Source organism: Erpetoichthys calabaricus, chromosome 10 (assembly GCF_900747795.2).
Source record: "Erpetoichthys calabaricus chromosome 10, fErpCal1.3, whole genome shotgun sequence".
In the NCBI taxonomy this organism is placed as follows: domain Eukaryota; kingdom Metazoa; phylum Chordata; class Cladistia; order Polypteriformes; family Polypteridae; genus Erpetoichthys; species Erpetoichthys calabaricus.
Window position 1 is genome coordinate 147,861,745 of NC_041403.2, and position 18,967 is coordinate 147,880,711.

General features: G+C 41.5%; 1 protein-coding gene across 5 annotated transcripts in view; it reads left to right on the forward strand.

Annotated features, from left to right (window-relative positions):
- Positions 1-18,967, forward strand: part of helz2a (helicase with zinc finger 2a) — a 163,475-nt gene that overhangs the window by 107,750 nt on the left and 36,758 nt on the right. For all 5 annotated transcript variants that reach the window (XM_028812073.2, XM_028812072.2, XM_028812071.2 and 2 more), the window contains 4 exons: positions 5,929-6,081; positions 9,502-9,687; positions 11,205-11,349; positions 16,980-17,096. In XM_028812073.2, coding sequence (XP_028667906.2) covers positions 5,929-6,081; positions 9,502-9,687; positions 11,205-11,349; positions 16,980-17,096 — 601 coding nt within the window. The remainder of the gene's footprint in view (positions 1-5,928; positions 6,082-9,501; positions 9,688-11,204; positions 11,350-16,979; positions 17,097-18,967) is intronic.

The window sequence follows — 18,967 nt, forward strand, 5'->3', positions numbered from 1 at the left end:
CATTGTAGTTCCAGTAAGAACTGTACGCTGCTATGCTAACAACAAGCCATGGATTACAAGTGACATCAAGGGCCTTTTGAACCAGAAGAAAAGAGCCTTTAAAGACGGTGATCAGCATGAGCTCAAGCGCGTGCAGAAGGAACTCCGAGTCCAGCTCAGGGCGGCGAAGGAGCAGTACAGGAGAAAGCTGGAGCAGAAGTTGCAGAACAACAGCATGAAGGAAGTGTGGAATGGGATGAAGATCATCACTGGCTGCAGCTCGAAGCGGGGTACCACCATTGAGAGAGACGTGAAAAGAGCAAACCAAATGAACATCTTCTTTAACAGGTTTGACCACCCTAACCCACTCTCACCTCGGAGTACTGCACTCTCTACACATCCTTCTGCTGATACCAACATAGGAGAGACATCCCCACCCACAATTACAGCAGCGCAAGTGAGCAGAGAGCTGAGGAAACTTCGTGCCAGCAAAGCAGCAGGTCCAGATGGAGTATCGCCACGACTGCTGAAGGTCTGTGCATCAGAGCTAGGGGGTCCTCTACAGCGCATCTTCAACCTGAGTCTGGAACAGGGGAAAGTCCCGAGGCTTTGGAAAACATCTTGCATCACCCCAGTCCCAAAGGTATCACGTCCTGGTGAGCTGAATGACTTCCGGCCTGTCGCTCTAACATCACATGTGATGAAGACCATGGAGCGGCTGCTGCTTCACCACCTGAGGCCAGAGGTCCAACATGTCCTCGACCCTCTGCAGTTCGCATACCAGGAGAAAGTGGGAGCGGAAGATGCCATCATCTGTATGCTACATCGATCCCTCTCCCACTTGGACAAAGGCAGTGGCGCTGTAAGAATTATGTTTCTAGACTTCTCTAGCGCCTTCAACACCATCCAACCTCTGCTCCTTAGGGACAAGCTGACAGAGATGGGAGTAGATTCATACCTGGTGGCATGGATCGTGGACTATCTTACAAACAGACCTCAGTATGTGCGTCTCGGGAATTGCAGATCTGACATTGTGGTCAGCAACACAGGAGCGCCGCAGGGGACTGTACTTTCTCCGGTCCTATTCAGCCTATATACATCGGACTTCCAATATAACTCGGAGTCCTGCCACGTGCAAAAGTTTGCTGACGACACTGCTATCGTGGGCTGCATCAGGAGTGGGAAGGAGGAGGAGTATAGAAACCTCATCAAGGACTTTGTTAAATGGTGCGACTTAAACCACCTACAACTGAACACCAGCAAAACCAAGGAACTGGTGGTGGATTTTAGGAGACCCAGGCCTCTCATGGACCCCGTGATCATCAGAGGTGACTGTGCGCAGAGGGTGCAGACCTATAAATACCTGGGAGTGCAGATGGACGATAAATTGGACTGGACTGCCAATACTGATTCTCTGTGCAAGAAAGGACAGAGCCGCCTGTACTTCCTTAGAAGACTGGCATCCTTCAACATCTGCAGTAAGATGCTGCAGATGTTCTATCAGATGGTTGTGGCGAGCGCCCTCTTCTACACATTGGTGTGCTGGGGAGGCAGCATTAAGAAGAAGGATGCCTCACGCCTGGACAAACTGGTGAGGAAGGCAGGCTCTATTGTTGGCATAGAGCTGGACGGTTTGACATCCGTAGCAGAGCAACGGGCACTCAGCAGGCTCCTATCAATTATGGAGAATCCACTACATCCATTAAACAGTGTCATCTCCAGACAGAGGAGCAGTTTCAGCGACAGACTGCTGTCACTGTCCTGCTCCACTGACAGACTGAGAAGATCATTCCTCCCCCAAACTATGCGACTCTTCAATTCCACCAGAGGGGGTAAACGTTGAACATTATTCAAGTTATTGTCTGTTTTTTACCTGCATTTTTTATTACTCTTTAATTTAATATTTTTTTGCTGCTGGAGTATGTGAATTTCCCCCTGGGATTAATAAAGTATCTATCTATCTATCTATCTATCTATCTATCTATCTATCTATCTATCTATCTATCTATCTATCTATCTATCTATCTATCTATCTATCTATCTATCTATCTATCTATCTATCTATCTATCTATCTATCTATCTATCTATCTATCTATCTAAAGAGAAGTAAGGCAGTACTTATAAGCTTACATATATATATATATAGACATACATACATATATATATATATATATATATATATATATATATATCTATATCTAAATCCCCGCGAAGTACTGCTTTTACATTTTTATTAAGAAGAAAACCTTTTTAAATTGAGGGAAAATATACCAATAACAATTTGTTAAGGATCTGTTTTTTTGTGAAGCAGCCTTAACACAGCTTTTCTGCTGTTTTATAAACGAACGCCATATAAGGTCTTCCTTTTTCCTTGCTTCGCCAAGGAAGGAGCCTTTTTATGAAATCCAAGGGTTCTTCGCTTTTTTTTTTTCTTTTTTTATGATTGTTATAGTTCTGTTTGTATACCACGTTGTCAGTTCAGCACTCCAGTTGTAATATGATCAAGCCTTGCAAGCTTACTGTTAAGAATGCAACGTATAGTTGTACAGGAGAAAAGCAATCTTGCCTCAAATCAATGGCAACCTTTTGTAGGTCTATGAACTTAATTTAAACTTTAGGTTTACACGGTGCTTTCTTTCCGAAGTACTTGCACTCATGAATATGTCTGTATGCGTCAGTCACTCAAATCCATGCGCTTCGCACCGGAGAAGTACCGCTTTTAAATTTTTATTAAGAAGAAAAGAAAACCTTTTTAAATTGAGGGAAAATATACCAACAACAATTTGTTAAGGATCTGGTTTTATGTGAAGCTGACCTCAAACAGCCTATCCGCTGTTTTATAAACGAACGCCATATAAGGTCTTCCTTTTTCATTGCTTTGCCAACGGAAGCAGCCTTTTTATTTAATCCACGGGTTGTCCGCTGTTTTTTTGTTCGTTTATTACGATTGTTATAGTTCTGTTTGTATACCACATTGTCAGTTCAGCACTCCAGTTGTAATATGACCAAGCCGTGCAAGCACACTCTTGAGAATGCAACATATAGTTGTACAGGAGAAAAGCAATCTTGCCTCAAATCAATGGCAACCTTTTGTAGGTCTATGAACTTAATTTAAACTTTAGGTTTACACAGTGCTTTCTTTCCGAAGTACCTGCACTCATGAATATGTCTGTATGCGTCAGTCGCTCAAATCCCCGCGCTTTGCACCGGCGAAGTACTGCTTTTAAATTTTTATTAAGAAGAAAAGAAAACCTTTTTAAATTAAGGGAAAATATACCAATAACAATTTGTTAAGGATCTGTTTTTTTGTGAAGCTGCCTTCACTCGAGTGATCACTTCGAGCTGACTTGCTGGCTAACCATAAGCGTTACCTGGTAGGTAACCACCCATACAATCAGATTGTGATTCAGACTACGAATGCCGTGAATGTAATTACCCCGATCTACATGCTGTCAAATAAACGAACCACACGGCGTAGCGCAATTTTAGGGGCTTCGCCTCTAGTGCTGACGTCCGAGGTTCGATTCCCGTAAGGGAGTGAAGTGAGAGCTTCGCACAGCCGAAGTACTGCTTTTAAATTTTTATTAAGAAGTAAAGAAAACCTTTTTTAAATTAAGTTTTAAAAAGAGGTGTAAAGATATTGACAATAAGCTACGCAAACCCACCAAGACATGCAATCGTTTAAATCAAGGCGCGAGTTGAAAAACACCATCCCATAATATTAGTTAATGATTAACACATTTCTATATGTATTATTAGCATACAATACAACTGATAATATGTTGCGCTTATTTATCTGGTGTACCGACATTTTTGCGCGTTTAACGGCTGAAATCTAACGTGGTTTGTGCCCTTCAGAATGAAAACAGTTTGCATTTACCTTTTTAATAAAAGGCGAGTTTTTAAGTCTGAGAAATCACTACATAAATGCATACGTTTAATTGCACATGTGTTAATATGTATGCTTACACAGTATTAAAAGACACTCAACAATTAACATCATTTACCTTCGTTCCCGCATTTGACTTGTGCTGTAAATCTCTTCCTTGTTTTCAGTTCACGTGATTACGTAGGAGGCGTGATGACGCGATACGTGACTCCGCCTCCTCCATTAGAGTATATGGACAAAAAACAGGTTCCAGTTATGACCATTACGCATAGAATTTCGAAATGAAACCTGCTTAACTTTTATAAGTAAGCTGTAAGGAATGAGCCTGCCAAATTTCAGCCTTCCACCTACACGGGAAGTTGGAGAATTAGTGATGAGTGAGTGAGTGAGTGAGTGAGTGAGTGAGTGAGTGAGTGAGTGAGTGAGTGAGTGAGTGAGTGAGTGAGTCAGTCAGTCAGTCAGTCAGTCAGTCAGTGAGGGCTTTGCCTTTTATTAGTATAGATTAGAACAATTGTGACAAAAACAGGCCATTCCGTCCAACAAGCATGTCCATCCTATTAACCTTTCATTGTCTCAAATAACATCACATCAAGATAATCTGATTTTTAGGCATTTATAATTTCAGTAAGATACAGTAACTGTAAGCTAAATACAAGTTTTTTGGGGGTTTGCAATTTATTGGGAGAATTTTGAAGTTCATTTTAAACCCTACTAAATGTCAATAAAGGAAATTAAGAATTGGAGTGTGCAATCAACAGCTGCTGCAACACATCCAGGATAGGAAGTTAATTGTAATCTGCCCTGGGACAGGTGCCAGATGAAGATGTTGAAATAACGTATCACTGGATTTTTTGTTGAATGAGCAAGCAGTTGCTCACAGAGTCCTGAATGAGGCACGTTACCTGCATTGTGATGGAGCATGTGGCGCAATTCCCTGAGGACCTGTTGAGGACCTGAGCAGCTGGACCAGGCCATGGGGATACCCATGCAACACCTGGCTGCAGCAGATAGATGGTCATTTCCGGAGGGTGGGACTGGACCATGTGTCTGCCTAGGGGGTTGCCAACCAGGATCCCAAGATGTTTCATCATGTGATGAGTGTGGCAATACACTGTATCAGTGTATGCTCCCCAACCTGACCTGACCTGAACTGGAATTATTCAAGGGATACAAATATGGAGGAAAGATACTGATACACCGGAAAAGAGAGCAACTTCCATAGCTCTCTAACTGCCGGCAGTGGGAGACTGCTATTGGGACCCCTGTAGACTTGTTTACCAATTGGTTAAAAACATGCCAGAAGTCTGGCAGAAATATCTGGGGCAGCCAGAGGGTGCTCTTGACAGACTATCCCAGAGGCTAGGCCTGACCTGGAGGTACTTCACAGTAGACCTCTTAAGTAGTCCAGGGATCAGGTAAAACAAAGGGGCCAATGGCAGTTGCCTGACAGCTGGATGCCCTTCGTGATGCCCACCCCCTTCAGTCACCGTTTACCACACAAACAGGAGGGTGAGGTTTTTCTAATCCTACATCACAGTTGTACTTACAGCCCCACAATCGGAAAACATAACCTGAGGACTAGTTCTGTGGACTCTCCTGACACGACTAAATTTAGGACGTGCAAGAGCTGGTTCTTGGGAGAAGGTGCTCAGACATGGACTAAGACACAGTTTAACAGATATGTTTTTAATATGAGTTTGTGGACGAGTTCATGCTGAAAAGTGTCTTACAAAATAAGGTTTGATTGATCTAGATTTCCAGCATTGTTACAAATTCCGTTCATATTTTACTTTGTGTTTCCAATTTTAAGTTCTCCTATTAAATAAAAAAGTTGTTTAAAAATATAAAATATGTGTGGACGTGCAGTGTGGGTGGTGAGTTAGAGACCTATGTGAACTGTGCAGAATGCTTTCAAAAGATTAATTGTTTGCTCCTCAAGGTAAATGTACTATTGTATGCATTTTACTAGTGTTTGGCATTATTTATAAATAGTTATTCATGTTACTGCAATAACTGACCTTGGTAAAGAGGAGTATTTTCTTCTGTATGTTTTAATCAGGTTTTATAGAAATCGGTTCCGCAATTTCAACGCGCAAGGACTTCTTCATTCCAAAATACAAAGAACTTGGTCTTCCAAAGCTGAATGAGAGTCAGAATGAAGCAATAAGGCAAGCTCTCAAACACGAGTTTACTGTTATCCAAGGCCCTCCTGGTGAGTAGCTATCTTATAAATCTGCAAAAACTAAACTGACAGTGCTTTCTGTTCAATAGACCTTTAGATGTTTCTGGTTCTGAACCATCTGGAATTTGTTAATTGATAAAAGATATCTCTTGACTTTGTCATCCTGAATTTTAATGACAAGACTAAAGTATCGGCCTTTTTTTACTAGGAACATGACATACTGTACTATATTTATTTACATACTTGTAAGTCCCAGCGTTCATTTTCTGCAAACTTCCACACAACACCACAAAAGATTTCTTAATTTTCTTGCTGGTGTCTCCTGCACAATATATCAAAAGCAGTGGTCTGTATTCCCTCATCTAACAGTAAACAGTATTAAACAAACCTTTTGGTGCCTCTATTAGTAGAAGTGTTGCAAACAGAATGCAGGTTTTCTCTACTAAAATAAAACCTCGCCCATCTTTGCTACAAATACATCTAGTACTGCATCCCCTTCTCATTCACTGAATAACTTTTTGAATACAGTAAACCCTCACTTATCGCGGGAGATAGGTTCCAAGGCCGACCGCGATAACTGAATTTCCGCGAAGTAGGGACACTATATTTAATTAATTATTTAATGTGTATTTGGACGTTTTTAAACCCTCCCTGTATTGTTTACAACCCACCGTTTACTCTATTAAAAACAGGGACAACTGCTAAGCAATATGAAATCGGTAGATAAGTTTACACTTACTGTATAGCGAAGTACACGTAGCAGCTTGTAGGCGGTCATGACGTCGTCGACCTTGTTGCAAAGATTCCTAAAGCAGGTTCCATCCAGACTACTGCCTAATCACGTCCACTTGCAACTCGTTTTGCACCCTGGTTAAAGGACACTGCGGCCGTAGATCTTATATGCTTTTCCTCCTTTTTAAATAAAAAGAATCGATGTCCTGCAGCGGTGTAGCTGTTCCCTTCCTTCAACATATCCAAACCTTTTACCTTTTCTGCTATCATTTGCATCTTCTGTTGGTGCTTGGACACGGCCCCTGAAGCATTAGCACGTTAATGATGAATGAGGTAGATGAGACTTCCTGGTTAATGCAACACTCCGTCGCTGAGCCAATCAGCAGCACACAGGAACTTAACTGCGTGCTCTGATTGGGTAGCTTCTCAGCCATCCGCCAATAGCATCTCTTGTATGAAATCACCTGGGCAAACCAACTGAGGAAGCAAGTAAAAAGACCCATTGTCCGCAGAAACCCGTGAAGCAGCGAAAAATCCACGTTATGTATTTAGATATGCTTACATATAAAATCCGCGAAGTCGTGAATCCGCGAAAAGTGAACTGCGAAGTAGCGAGGGATTACTGTAATATTTAAATGACAGAAAGCACTCGCCATTAGGTGTTAAACTAAACTTTCACTTTACTCAGTCAACAAAACATGAAAACACTGATGATTTAGTTTTAATTAATACATAATCAAAAACAAATATACTCATAAATATATATATGTATATATATATATATTGTGGGGAACAGCCCGGACACAGACAGGTAGACAAGATGGTTTCACCACACACACGTTTATTATACATTTCTATTTACAATAGTAAGCACTAACCCAGTGCCGCAGCACCAATCACCCCTCAAGTCCTTGGCCACAACACAATGCCTTCTCCAAGTCTCTGGTCAGCCTCCACTCCTCTCCACCAAGCTTTGTCCACTTCCACCCGGCTCTTGCCAATGATTGGAGGGAGGCGGCCCCTTTTATACACCCCGGATGGAATCCAGGTGAATCCTGAGGAGCTTCTGTAGCCACACCCCTGTGTGGCGGAAGCTTTGGCGGTGTATCCGGAAGTCCTTCAGGTGTCCCAAATCCTCTTCCCCCCAGCACTTCCGGGTGTGGCGGAAGTGCTGAGGTCCAGGGCTCCCAAGGCATCGGGACGCCCCCTGGCGGTGACCACGGGCCCCTACAGAGTTGAGCTTCCAAGCTCTGTACCCGTGGGCCCCAAAGCAACCAGGGCGGGTGCCCGCTCGTGTTCTGGAGGAGGCACAAGCCCTCCTCTGGTCCTCCAGGGCATCCCGGCCAGGCATGAACCCCAGCCGGGTACCACTATATATATATATATATATATATATATATATATATATATATATATATATCCATCCATCCATCCATCCATCCTCTTCCGCTTATCCGAGGTCGGGTCGCGGGGGCAGCAGCTTGAGCAGAGATGCCCAGACTTCCCTCTCCCCGGCCACTTCTTCTAGCTCTTCCGGGGGAATCCCAAGGCGTTCCCAGGCCAGCCGGGAGACATAGTCCATCCAGCGTGTCCTGGGTCTTCCCCAGGGTCTCCTCCCGGTTGGACGTGCCCAGAACACCTCACCAGGGATGCGTCAAGGAGGCATCCTGATCAGATGCCCGAGCCACCTCATCTGACTCCTCTCGATGCGGAGGAGCAGCGGCTCTACTCTGAGCCCCTCCCGGATGACTGAGCTTCTCACCCTATCTTTAAGGGAAAGCCCAGACACCCTGCGGAGAAAACTCATTTCAGCCGCTTGTATTCGCGATCTCGTTCTTTCGGTCACTACCCAAATATTATTATTGTTATATATAAATGTCTATGCGTGGAAGTGTGTGTATATGTCTGTCCGGCCTAGAAGTGCGAGGAGGCCCAGAAGTGCAAGGAGGCCCAGAAGTGCGAGGCTAAAGCATGAAGCTCAAAGAGCCGTCAAGGCGGTCCCAAGCTAACGAGTTAGAAAAAGAAAGAAGTACAAGGCTACAGCATGAAGGTGAAAGAAAGCGACTCCGTAGCCAAAGTGAAACCACGGAGGAAAGACAAATGAGAGAGAAATTTGCTTAGCTGCTGATAGACAAGAGGGGGCGAGCACATCTGCAAAACGAAACCGCCGACTCTGCATTTCAATTTTTTTTCTGACAATTTCAATAGTTTCTATGAGCCCGGGCTATTTACAGCATGGGCTTACACAGCTAGTAAATTATATATATGTATATTTATATAATTTACTAGCTGTGTAAGCCCGTGATGTATCTATATATATATATATGTACGTGTGTGCAAATAAATTAGATGAGAGCAAAACCAACTGTGTCATCTCTTTTATTGTCAGTAGTGCCAGTGTCGAAAAACAAAGAACAAAAATGAAATCAGGCACAATATCTGCCTTTTTAGCCTCAATGGCTTCTCTAAACTATTGGTTCTCTCAAGCAGTTCCATGTCAGGAAACTCCGGCAAAGTAATACCCCAAAAAGTCTTTAGTCAGCTACTGTGAAATTAACTGTGAATTGGCATTTTACTGTCAGTTGTGCGAAACTCTATACAAATCGAAACATGTCCATTTCTTTCATTACCACTTAATAGTAATAATAATTGTAAGAAAATGTTGAAATTATTGAATCTTTACTTCTAAACATCTTCATGTTAATGTTTAATTTACAGGAACAGGAAAAACAGTTGTTGGTGTTAACATTGTCTACTGGTTTCATCAGTTAAATAAAGAGGCTGGCAGCCGCAAGCAACACCTGCTTCCAAAAAGGGCTTCTAAGACAGACGAAGCAGAGACATCCAAGAAAGATTATGTCCTTTACTGTGGACCCTCAAATAAATCTGTTGATGTTGTTGCAGGTAAAATGTAACTTCTTCCACAGTTGAAACTGAGAAGTCAAGCAAAATGACACCTTTTATTGGCTAACTAAAATGAATACAATATCCGAGCTTTCAACGCAACTCAAGCCCCTTCTTCAGGCAAGATGTAATACAGAAACTGGAATTCCCTGTGTTTATATGGACACCCGGACAGATACAACATTGGCAAACCTTTAAACGAGACATCTTAGGTGTAAAAATTTAATAGACCTATCCAGGCTAAGATTCATTTAGTAAGAGAGGAGAACAATGTACCGTCATGATCTTATGATGAGATAACTGTCCAACAAAGTCTTTTGAAGTTTCTGATGAGATCTTCCATACAATGTGGGTCTGTAGTCAGGTCCTCTGTGTCAGTCCAAGAGATGAAAACAGTCCTCATATCTGGCCACAAAACTCTTGTCTCTATTTAAAACCTGTCGTAATGTGTTCAATTTTAGCGTGAGTTTAACTTCCCCTTCTCTTCTCTTTTTGCTGTGTTCTGAAGTTGCCCATAAGCACTGTGACTTTAAAGTCCTTCTCACAGTGTCCATGTCTGTTGAAGTGAGCTGTTGCCATGATTAATGTGGGACCTGTGTAAGTTCATTGTTTGGCGGAGTGTTGGTCCAGTTTCTCCCACATAGAGTGCAGTGTCGGGACATTTTATACAGAGAATTAGGTAGACCATATTAGATGATCTGCAGGAAAACGATCCCTTTAACACTCTCCGTCACTCTCTGTTAGCTGTGGCACTCTTAACATATAGGTTGTTGTCTTGTCCAGGTTCAGTAAGAACAAATAGAAAAGTCTACCGGGTTAAATGTAATGAAGAGTGTGGAATATATACATATTGTGAAGCCAGACCCGGACAGACAGGCAGGAGGCAGCAGTTTATTTACCCACAGCATAGTGCACCAATCAGCACACAGCACACAATTCAGTCCCTTCTTTGCTGCCAGTCCATTCGCCTCTACTCTTCCTCAGGCTTTGTCCTCTTCCTCCCAACTCTCGCCATTGTAGGGTGGGGACTGGCCCCTTTTTATAGGTGCCCAACTGTGTGTGGCAGAAGTGCGGCCAAATAACGTCTTGGAAAGGTCCATGCACCCCCGGGTGGTGGCCATGGGTTCCAACAGGGTTGAGCTCTCAAGTTCATGACATCATGGCTCTGCTGGAAACCAAGGGGATGGCCCTCTGTCGGCCCAGAGGAGAAACTGTCCTAAAATACTCCCCCCTCAAACCCCCAGTTCTTCCACACTCTCAGTGTCCTGTCTGGGTAAGGGTTCCGGCCTCCTGCCACAATATAGTATAACATACAGGAAACCGTTATGGAAGATAGGCTTTACTGATTTATATTTCCTCGATGTTATCTCTCTGTTATATCCTCAGCATTGTAATAACACCCTTTTTATATGTACATTTAACTCTGAGAGTATGAGTGTCCTCTAAGGTTCACACTATACAGGATCTTAAGCTGTCTTGTTTGCAAATCAAGTCTCCTGTTTTTTCATTTTTTTCAGAATATCTCCTTAAGTTTACAAATATTCTGAACCCACTCAGGGTTTATAGTGAACAGATGGAAATGATGGAGTTTCCTTACCCTGGTAGCAACTTGCAGCTTTCTCGAAAGTACCTCAGAGAAGGAAAACCAAAGCCTGAACTCTGGTAAGCAGAAACACACTGAGCTTTGAACAAACCAGCCCTTTCAGACTCATTGTGCTCTTACTAATCAATGGCAACATCTTTCAATGTTTGAAATTGCTCTTTTGTTAATTTTGAGTTATATTTTTTCACGACTGCATGTTATTTTTGTTTCATTTGTAGTTTTGTAATTGTATAATGTCCCTTTAAATGTTCTTATGTTCCATGCACTTTGTGAGTGAAGCCCCAGGGGATGGGACCACCTTGATGTCATCACCCCTGAGTCCTCCCTCTTGCTATGTAAATCTACGGAGAAGGCTCAGGAGCCAGGAATCATCCTTTTAAATGGATGGTCTCTGAGTATTATAATATAATTGGATTTACTTTTTTGTTGCTTTCTTGCTCTGTTTCAATGATTCTGATTTCTGGATTGCGCTATTAGGCTTGTGTGCTCTGAGTTGTCTTTTTTGGCGAATCTTTTTGTCTTATTTTTGCTTATTAGAGTACTTCCCTGTATTTTTTCTATTTGTGGTAAATCCTCAATTTATAAAAAATCTTTGTTGCGTTTTCTAATTAAAGCTAAGTATTTATGGTTTTCCTTCCTCTCAGGGGGCATATTGTATTGTTTTACCAGCTCGCCATTTTTAGGGCCTGCTCTGACTGAATCCAGCAGATATTATTTGTGGCCTGGCTGGGTTAAGGTGTGCCTCTTATACACAGCAGTTTTTTGGAGGGCTTGCATCCATTTCTCCTTCGTGGAAGACTATATTACATAACAGATGTAGTTTATCATCTACCACGACAAAATCATTTCATATTATTTTCTTTCTCCCTCCTTACATTTTACCATTGTCAATTGTCAATGTCTTTTGTAGCTTCTCAAATGTCCAAGGTCTTCTCAACTATTATTCCGGTATCATTTAGAACTTGTCTACAAGTAACTGATTAGCAGTTCAGGGTCGCAGAGTAGCCTCCATTTTCCACATATGTTATGCGTCAGCCTTGTGATATCAAAGGAGAGGAAATTAAAGGAGAGCACCTCCTGTAATTAGTTAGCTAATTTGGAATTACCAGGCTTCCATTCCTAGCTCAGATGTCTTTACTCTTTATTTCAAATTATGTTATTGTTTTATTTATTAGTTTTTATATTGTTTTATGGTATGTTGACTGACTGTACCGGTAACCAGCAGAATTAAAACAGAAATGGAATCGGGAGATGGCTTGAGAATTATTTAACAAGCAAGAGTTGATACTGAAAGGACAAAGATCTAGTTAACAAAAATCCATGACATGAAACAAAATTGTAAAATCTTGTAATCAAAGCCAAACAAAAGGGTAGAAATCATTGTCATAGGACCGAAAACAATACATAATCAGAGATTCTATTTTAATATTCAATAATAGTGCTGGGTTTCTAGGTTGCATCCACAACTAAGAATTATGTTTTATTCCCTGGTATATGCTTATTTTCCACTTTATTGTTATATTATGTGTTTTTTAAGCAATATTTGTTAATTTTAACTTTATTTCCCATTTAGTATTTATGTATTGTGTATTTAAGTTGTTTGAAACTATACTTTGTGATTTTGTGGGTGAATCCCCAAGAAGTGGGGTCACCCTAATGTCACCACTGTGAAGGGCCCCCTGCCTTTATATTGAGGCTGAGGAGAAGCTCCCAGTAGAGTGTCATTAAGATCGGTGAAGTGAAGATCATAATGGTGGGTGTTGCATTGCATATTCTGGTTTTCTGGATTATTTTTTAGATGTAATCTCTAGATTTTGGTTGTGTACTTGTTTGTCTTAGATTCCCTTTTTAGCCATATCTTTTTTTTTCATTCTGGCTCCTTTTGCCTTTTTATACCATTTTTCTCTTTATTTAAATAAATAAATTCTTCATAAGGATACTTATTTTTGTGGATTACCTTTCTTTTGAAGGGCATTTTTGTGCAATTGGGACTTTTAAAGGTATTTTTCAATTTTTAAAGCCAATGCCCATTGTGAGCATATGCAGACCCGAAAGCCTACCTTTTTAGTTTGAGGTCTGGCTGCCTGGGTCGAGGCCTGTGAGTGAAGCAGACCATTGAAGTCTTGATTAAGTTTTCATTTATTTTGAGGCCTGTTCACTACTTTGCACCATTTTGTGGTGCAGCATTACAACAACTGGAAGTGCACAGTGCTAACCTTTATACTATTACGGTAATGGTGTCATGTGCCGCACACTCACAGTTATCTTACCTAGCAATGGCATACCAGCAGTGACACATAATGCATCTAAGTGTCAGTGTCCACAAGAAAAACAAAATAGTGCCCCAGAAGGATGTAATAATTTTTCTACATCATAAAAAGGGCATAGATACAAAAAATAAATGTATCCACTAAGTTCCTATTTCTCTAAACCCACCTCTCAAAAATATGCTACCCATGTTTGTAGAGATCATGTAATAGCTGTAAACAAATAAAACAAAAGTTAGATCATGAATATATTTTGTTGTTATGAATATTATGTGCTTTGTTTTCTTTTTTTCTTCATAGTGAGTCTAACAGCACAGAGCCCCTTAATGTTGCAGCTCTAAAACGGCCTCCTGGCCGTTTTAAGCATGAAAATACTGCGGTGCTTTGCCTCTGCAGTATGCTAACTCATATTTTGTTTGGCTTGATTGTGTGTTTTGTTTTACAAGTGCCATCTATCCATTCATCCATTCATCAGTTTTCAGCCACTTATCTGAGTCCAGGTAAAAGGGGGAAGAAGTTGGAACAAAGATGCTCAGACATTCCTCCTAAAAACCACCCACACACCTCCTCCAATTCCTCTGGGGGGATATTGAGGCATTTTCAGTCCAGCTGAGAGATATAATCTGTCCAACATGTCCTGGGTCAGCCCTGAGGTCTCCTCCCAGTTGGACATCCTTGAAACCCCTTCAGAGCAATGTGTCCAGGAGGCCTTCTTATCAGATGCCCAAACCACCTCAACTGGCTCTTTTTAAGTGGAGGAGCAGGATCTCTACTTGGAGATCATCCCAAATGTCTGCGCTCCTCACCCTATCTTTAAGGCTGAGCACACACACATTGTGAGGGAAGCTCATTGTATCTGCTTGTATCCGCAACCTAGTTTTTACAGTCACCACCCAAAGCTCATACCTACAGGTGAGGGCAGAAACGTAGATCAACTGCTAAATTTCAAGAGCTTTGCCTTTCAACTCAGCTGTCACTTCACTACTTCTGACTGGTAAAGTGTGTGCCTGACTGTGGTTGCTGCCCTGATCCACCTATTGATCTATGGCTCCCTTCTTCCCTCACTTGTGAACAAAACCCAGAGATACTTAAACTCCTCCTCTTGAGGCAGCACCTCATCACCAACCTGGAGGTGCTGATCCTCATCCTGTCTGCTTCACATTCGGCTGCAGACTGCCAAAGTGCACACCTGAGCTCACAGCCCAGTGAAACCAACAGGACCACATCATCTGCAAAATGGGATTTTGAGGTCACCGAACTGGACACCGTGCACTCTTTGGCTGCACCTAGAAATTCTGTCCATTAAAAATTATGAACAGAATTTATGAGAGAGAGCAGCCCTGTTGGAGATCCACACCCAACAGAAATAAATCTGACTTACTGCTAGTAAAGCAAATAAAGTTTTCTCTCTGCTTGTAGAGGGACTGTATAGTTTACATGAGGGGTGCCCACACTTTTTCGGCTTGTGAGCTACTTTTAAAATGACCAGGTTAAAATGATCTACCTACATTAAAAATGCTATATATATATATATATATGTATATATATATATATGGCGGCACGGTGGCGCAGTGGGTAGCGCTGCTGCCTCGCAGTTGGGAGACCTGGGGACCCGGGTTCGCTTCCCGGGTCCTCCCTGCGTGGAGTTTGCATGTTCTCCCCGTGTCTGCGTGGGTTTCCTCCGGGCGCTCCGGTTTCCTCCCACAGTCCAAAGACATGCTGGTTAGGTTGATTGGCGATTCTAAATTGGCCCTGGTGTGTGTGTTTGTGTGTGTGTCCTGCGGTGGGTTGGCACCCTGCCCGGGATTGGTTCCTGCCTTGTGCCCTGTGTTGGCTGGGATTGGCTCCAGCAGACCCCCGTGACCCTGTGTTCGGATTCAGCGGGTTGGAAAATGGATGGATGGATGGATATATATATATACTGAGTATACTTTATACATAAAATATATGTTGTCGTACCTTGCATAACTGAAAAACCCTTATGGCACAGTAACAATTCAATACATTTATGGTCACTACAGTATATGGATTTAATAATCTTCATGTGGGAAAAGGCTGACTCGTATAAATAAGTAGAGCCGAATAATGCAGTCAAGGAGGCAGCACATTTCCTCATGTCTGGGTACTTTTCCTCTGTGAGTAAGTTCCAAAACTGTCCATGAGCCCTGGACTTCAGCTGAATGTCATCCTGTAGTGTCAAAATCTCATCCTCCACTGTAGAGGAGTTTTAGGTGAAACAGTGTTGCAATTTTTGATGCGGGTGAATCACCGTCAACATCTTCCCTAAATGGATAGCACTTAAATGTAGCGATTGGCTCAAGTAAAGCAATGTCTTCAAATCGTCTGTCAAAGTCTGACAACTGTCAAGTTGTGCACATGCCTTCCATTGCGTCTCCAGCTCGGACGTGAGGTTTTGGATGTTCCCCAAATCAAGGAGCTGCAGCTTTGAGGACAGATGTTGCATTTTTCATTTGAAAGCATTAACTGAGCTAATCATATTGACCATGGTTTTCTCTTTTCCTTGCAGCTGTAAATTAAGCTCATTCAACATGTTGGTCAGATCGGAAAAAAAATGTCAAGTCTAGCAGCCATTGATCGTTATTAAGTTGCTTGTATTCTGCATGTTTAATGACAAGGAGAAACTCCTTTTTCTCCGGCCAGGGGCCTCGAAATCTCAGCAGGAATTTCTCCCTTGCCATCTGCCTCAACGAAGGCCTTTTTTTATCATCTCTCCATCTTGGAAGGACTTCTTATGCTTAATGATTGAGTGACTCACCCGGAACGATGCTTTGGTGTGTCTGCCTTTGCTTTTGAATTCAGCTGAGTGAAAAATGACGGCTGTCCGATTAACTGCGATTTTACTTCCCTCTCCTTTCTCTTTCTCAGATCGCTTTTCGGAAGGAAGTCAGTTTCATAGTTTTTATGAACAGTTCGAAAGTGCCTTTCCACATTTTTCTTCTTTGGAATAGCAATGATAGATTGACAGATCAGACAAACGAACTTTGATTGTGACATTGTGAGAATAAAAAAGTCCTCTTCCCATTCCACATGTCCAGCCCGACCCCCCCAACCCCCCCCCCCCCCACCAATTTTTTCATATCCCTTCTTTAGTCTATATAAATTGGAAGGCTAACTAGATCACTTAGATAGCCGGAGTTTTGCAGTAGCTCACGTGTTTGATCGTGCGTGCAGGATGACCAGTGTGTTAGAAGAAAAGAGATTTCAGACTGGCCGCCCTGTATGTCAATCAAGTGGCAAATGCCATAGGGAGGATATATGATAGACTAACATTTAAAAACATTTTTTTGAATGCAATGTGATCTACCTGCACTACCTTTCCGATCTACTGGTTGATCGCAGTCAACGTATTGGGCACCCTTGGTCTACATTAACAGGCTCCATGTATTTTCTTTCTTCTCCAGGTCCATCACCCTTCATCATCGAATACGGATGGACCACAATCCTTTTGCAAAAGAAATCAGGGCATTTGATGCAAGAATTAAGGCAAACGAACACATTACAGAAGCAGAAGTTGAAAGGTAAGTCATACTGCAGAGAACAGCATTTAACAATGGAACTTCTGCCAAAGGCTAGATTGTGGTCAAGTGTTTCAAGTAAAACCCATCATATTTTGTGGTTACTTTTACAAAAGCATTAATCTCAAATTCATTATTATTGCTATAGCAATAAAGTTGAAGCTCTCTGTAAAGCAGAGTTAGTAATCTGGTCACCATCTATTATTATTATTATTATTATTAAATTGTTCTTTCTCTATATTGGACAGAGGAAAAATAAACAGGTTTCCAGAATTAAACCAGTGTGTATTTAGAAACAGTGTAGAACTTGACATACTATATATTGTATGTTTTCTATCTATCTATCTATCTATCTATCTATCTATCTATCTATCTATCTATCTATCTATCTATCTATCTATCTATCTATCTATCTATCTATCTATCTATCTATCTATCTATCTATCTATCTATCTATCTATCTATCTATCGTAGAACCACAAAAGGACAGTATTAAAAGATATTGCAACATCAAATACTCCAATGTAGAAACACAAATAAAAATTAATAAATTTCCAATCTTTGCTCAGTGGACAAAGTACTAAGTCATGTTATACATAAGTAATCAATGTAGTTGATGATACTGATGGCAACTATTCCAAAACAGCGAGGTGTACAAGTTCTTGCACATTATGATTTATACCACAATAAATCAATAGATGGGACATGTAAAAGGGCTCTGGCCCCCAAGCCCAAAGACAGATGTGCAAAGTTCCGGCTGCATACGCACACACATGAGCAAAGAACCCCGTAGGTTCCAAGGGCCTGCCCAAGCAATCCGTTAATAGGCTAGAGGTGCCAGGAATGAATAAAAATTCATATACTTCACATACATATATATTTTTATGAACTAGGAATTAAATATGGCATGTTTTTGAAAATTGTATGAAGCAGAATATGATGGCAAAGTTGAGTTTGCGTTAAACATTTTAACAAAAAAAGTATTGAGGCAAGTTTGCTACTTAATTTTTGCACAACAGCACCATCTGCTGGCAAATAGAAGGCCGTGCACTACTTGATCTAAGCAAGGATCTGGTAAACTCAGTTCTTGGAGGACCACAGTAGCTACAGGTTTTTGTTTCAGCCACATTTCTCCTTTATTAATTTATTACTAACGCTAATAGAGCATACCATTTTGTCTCGACTAACTTCATTTTTAACTGTTTCAATTTTTCTTTCACTAGCAGACAAACAATAATGAGAAGTAAAGTGAACCAACAGATGACCAGGCTACCTTTGATACCATTTGTACTTGTGTCTTACATGCAATATCTGTCTCAATAAAATATCTAAAAAAAATAAAATAAGTGAATGTCTGAGAAATAACAGTGTGGTCTTAAACCATCTGGGTGGTGATCTCACAAAAAAGAGAAAATCAGCAGAATGACAACACTAACAATCTATAATATTAGATAATATGTTTCATTAACAGCTAAATAGGAAACTGATTAGAGTGAAAATGGCGGCTCTCCAGGACTGTTTGAGACCCCTGAGTTAGCCTGTCATATGTTGGCTTGCTTTGCATTACTTTTTTGTTTGGCTGCTGATTAATGAAAAAAAGAAACAATAAAACAAGTCAATTTTGATTAGGGGAAAACAAGTCTGTTTTATTAATAGCCATCCATCCATCCATTTTCCAACCCACTGAATCCAAACACAGGGTCACGGGGGTCTGCTGGAGCCAATCCCAGCCAACACAGGGCACAAGGCAGGAACCAATCCAGGGCAGGGCATCAACCCACTGCAGGACACACACAAACACACATCAAGCACACACTAGGGCCAATTTAGAATCGCCTTTCTACCTAACCTGTATGTCTTTGGACTGTGGAAGG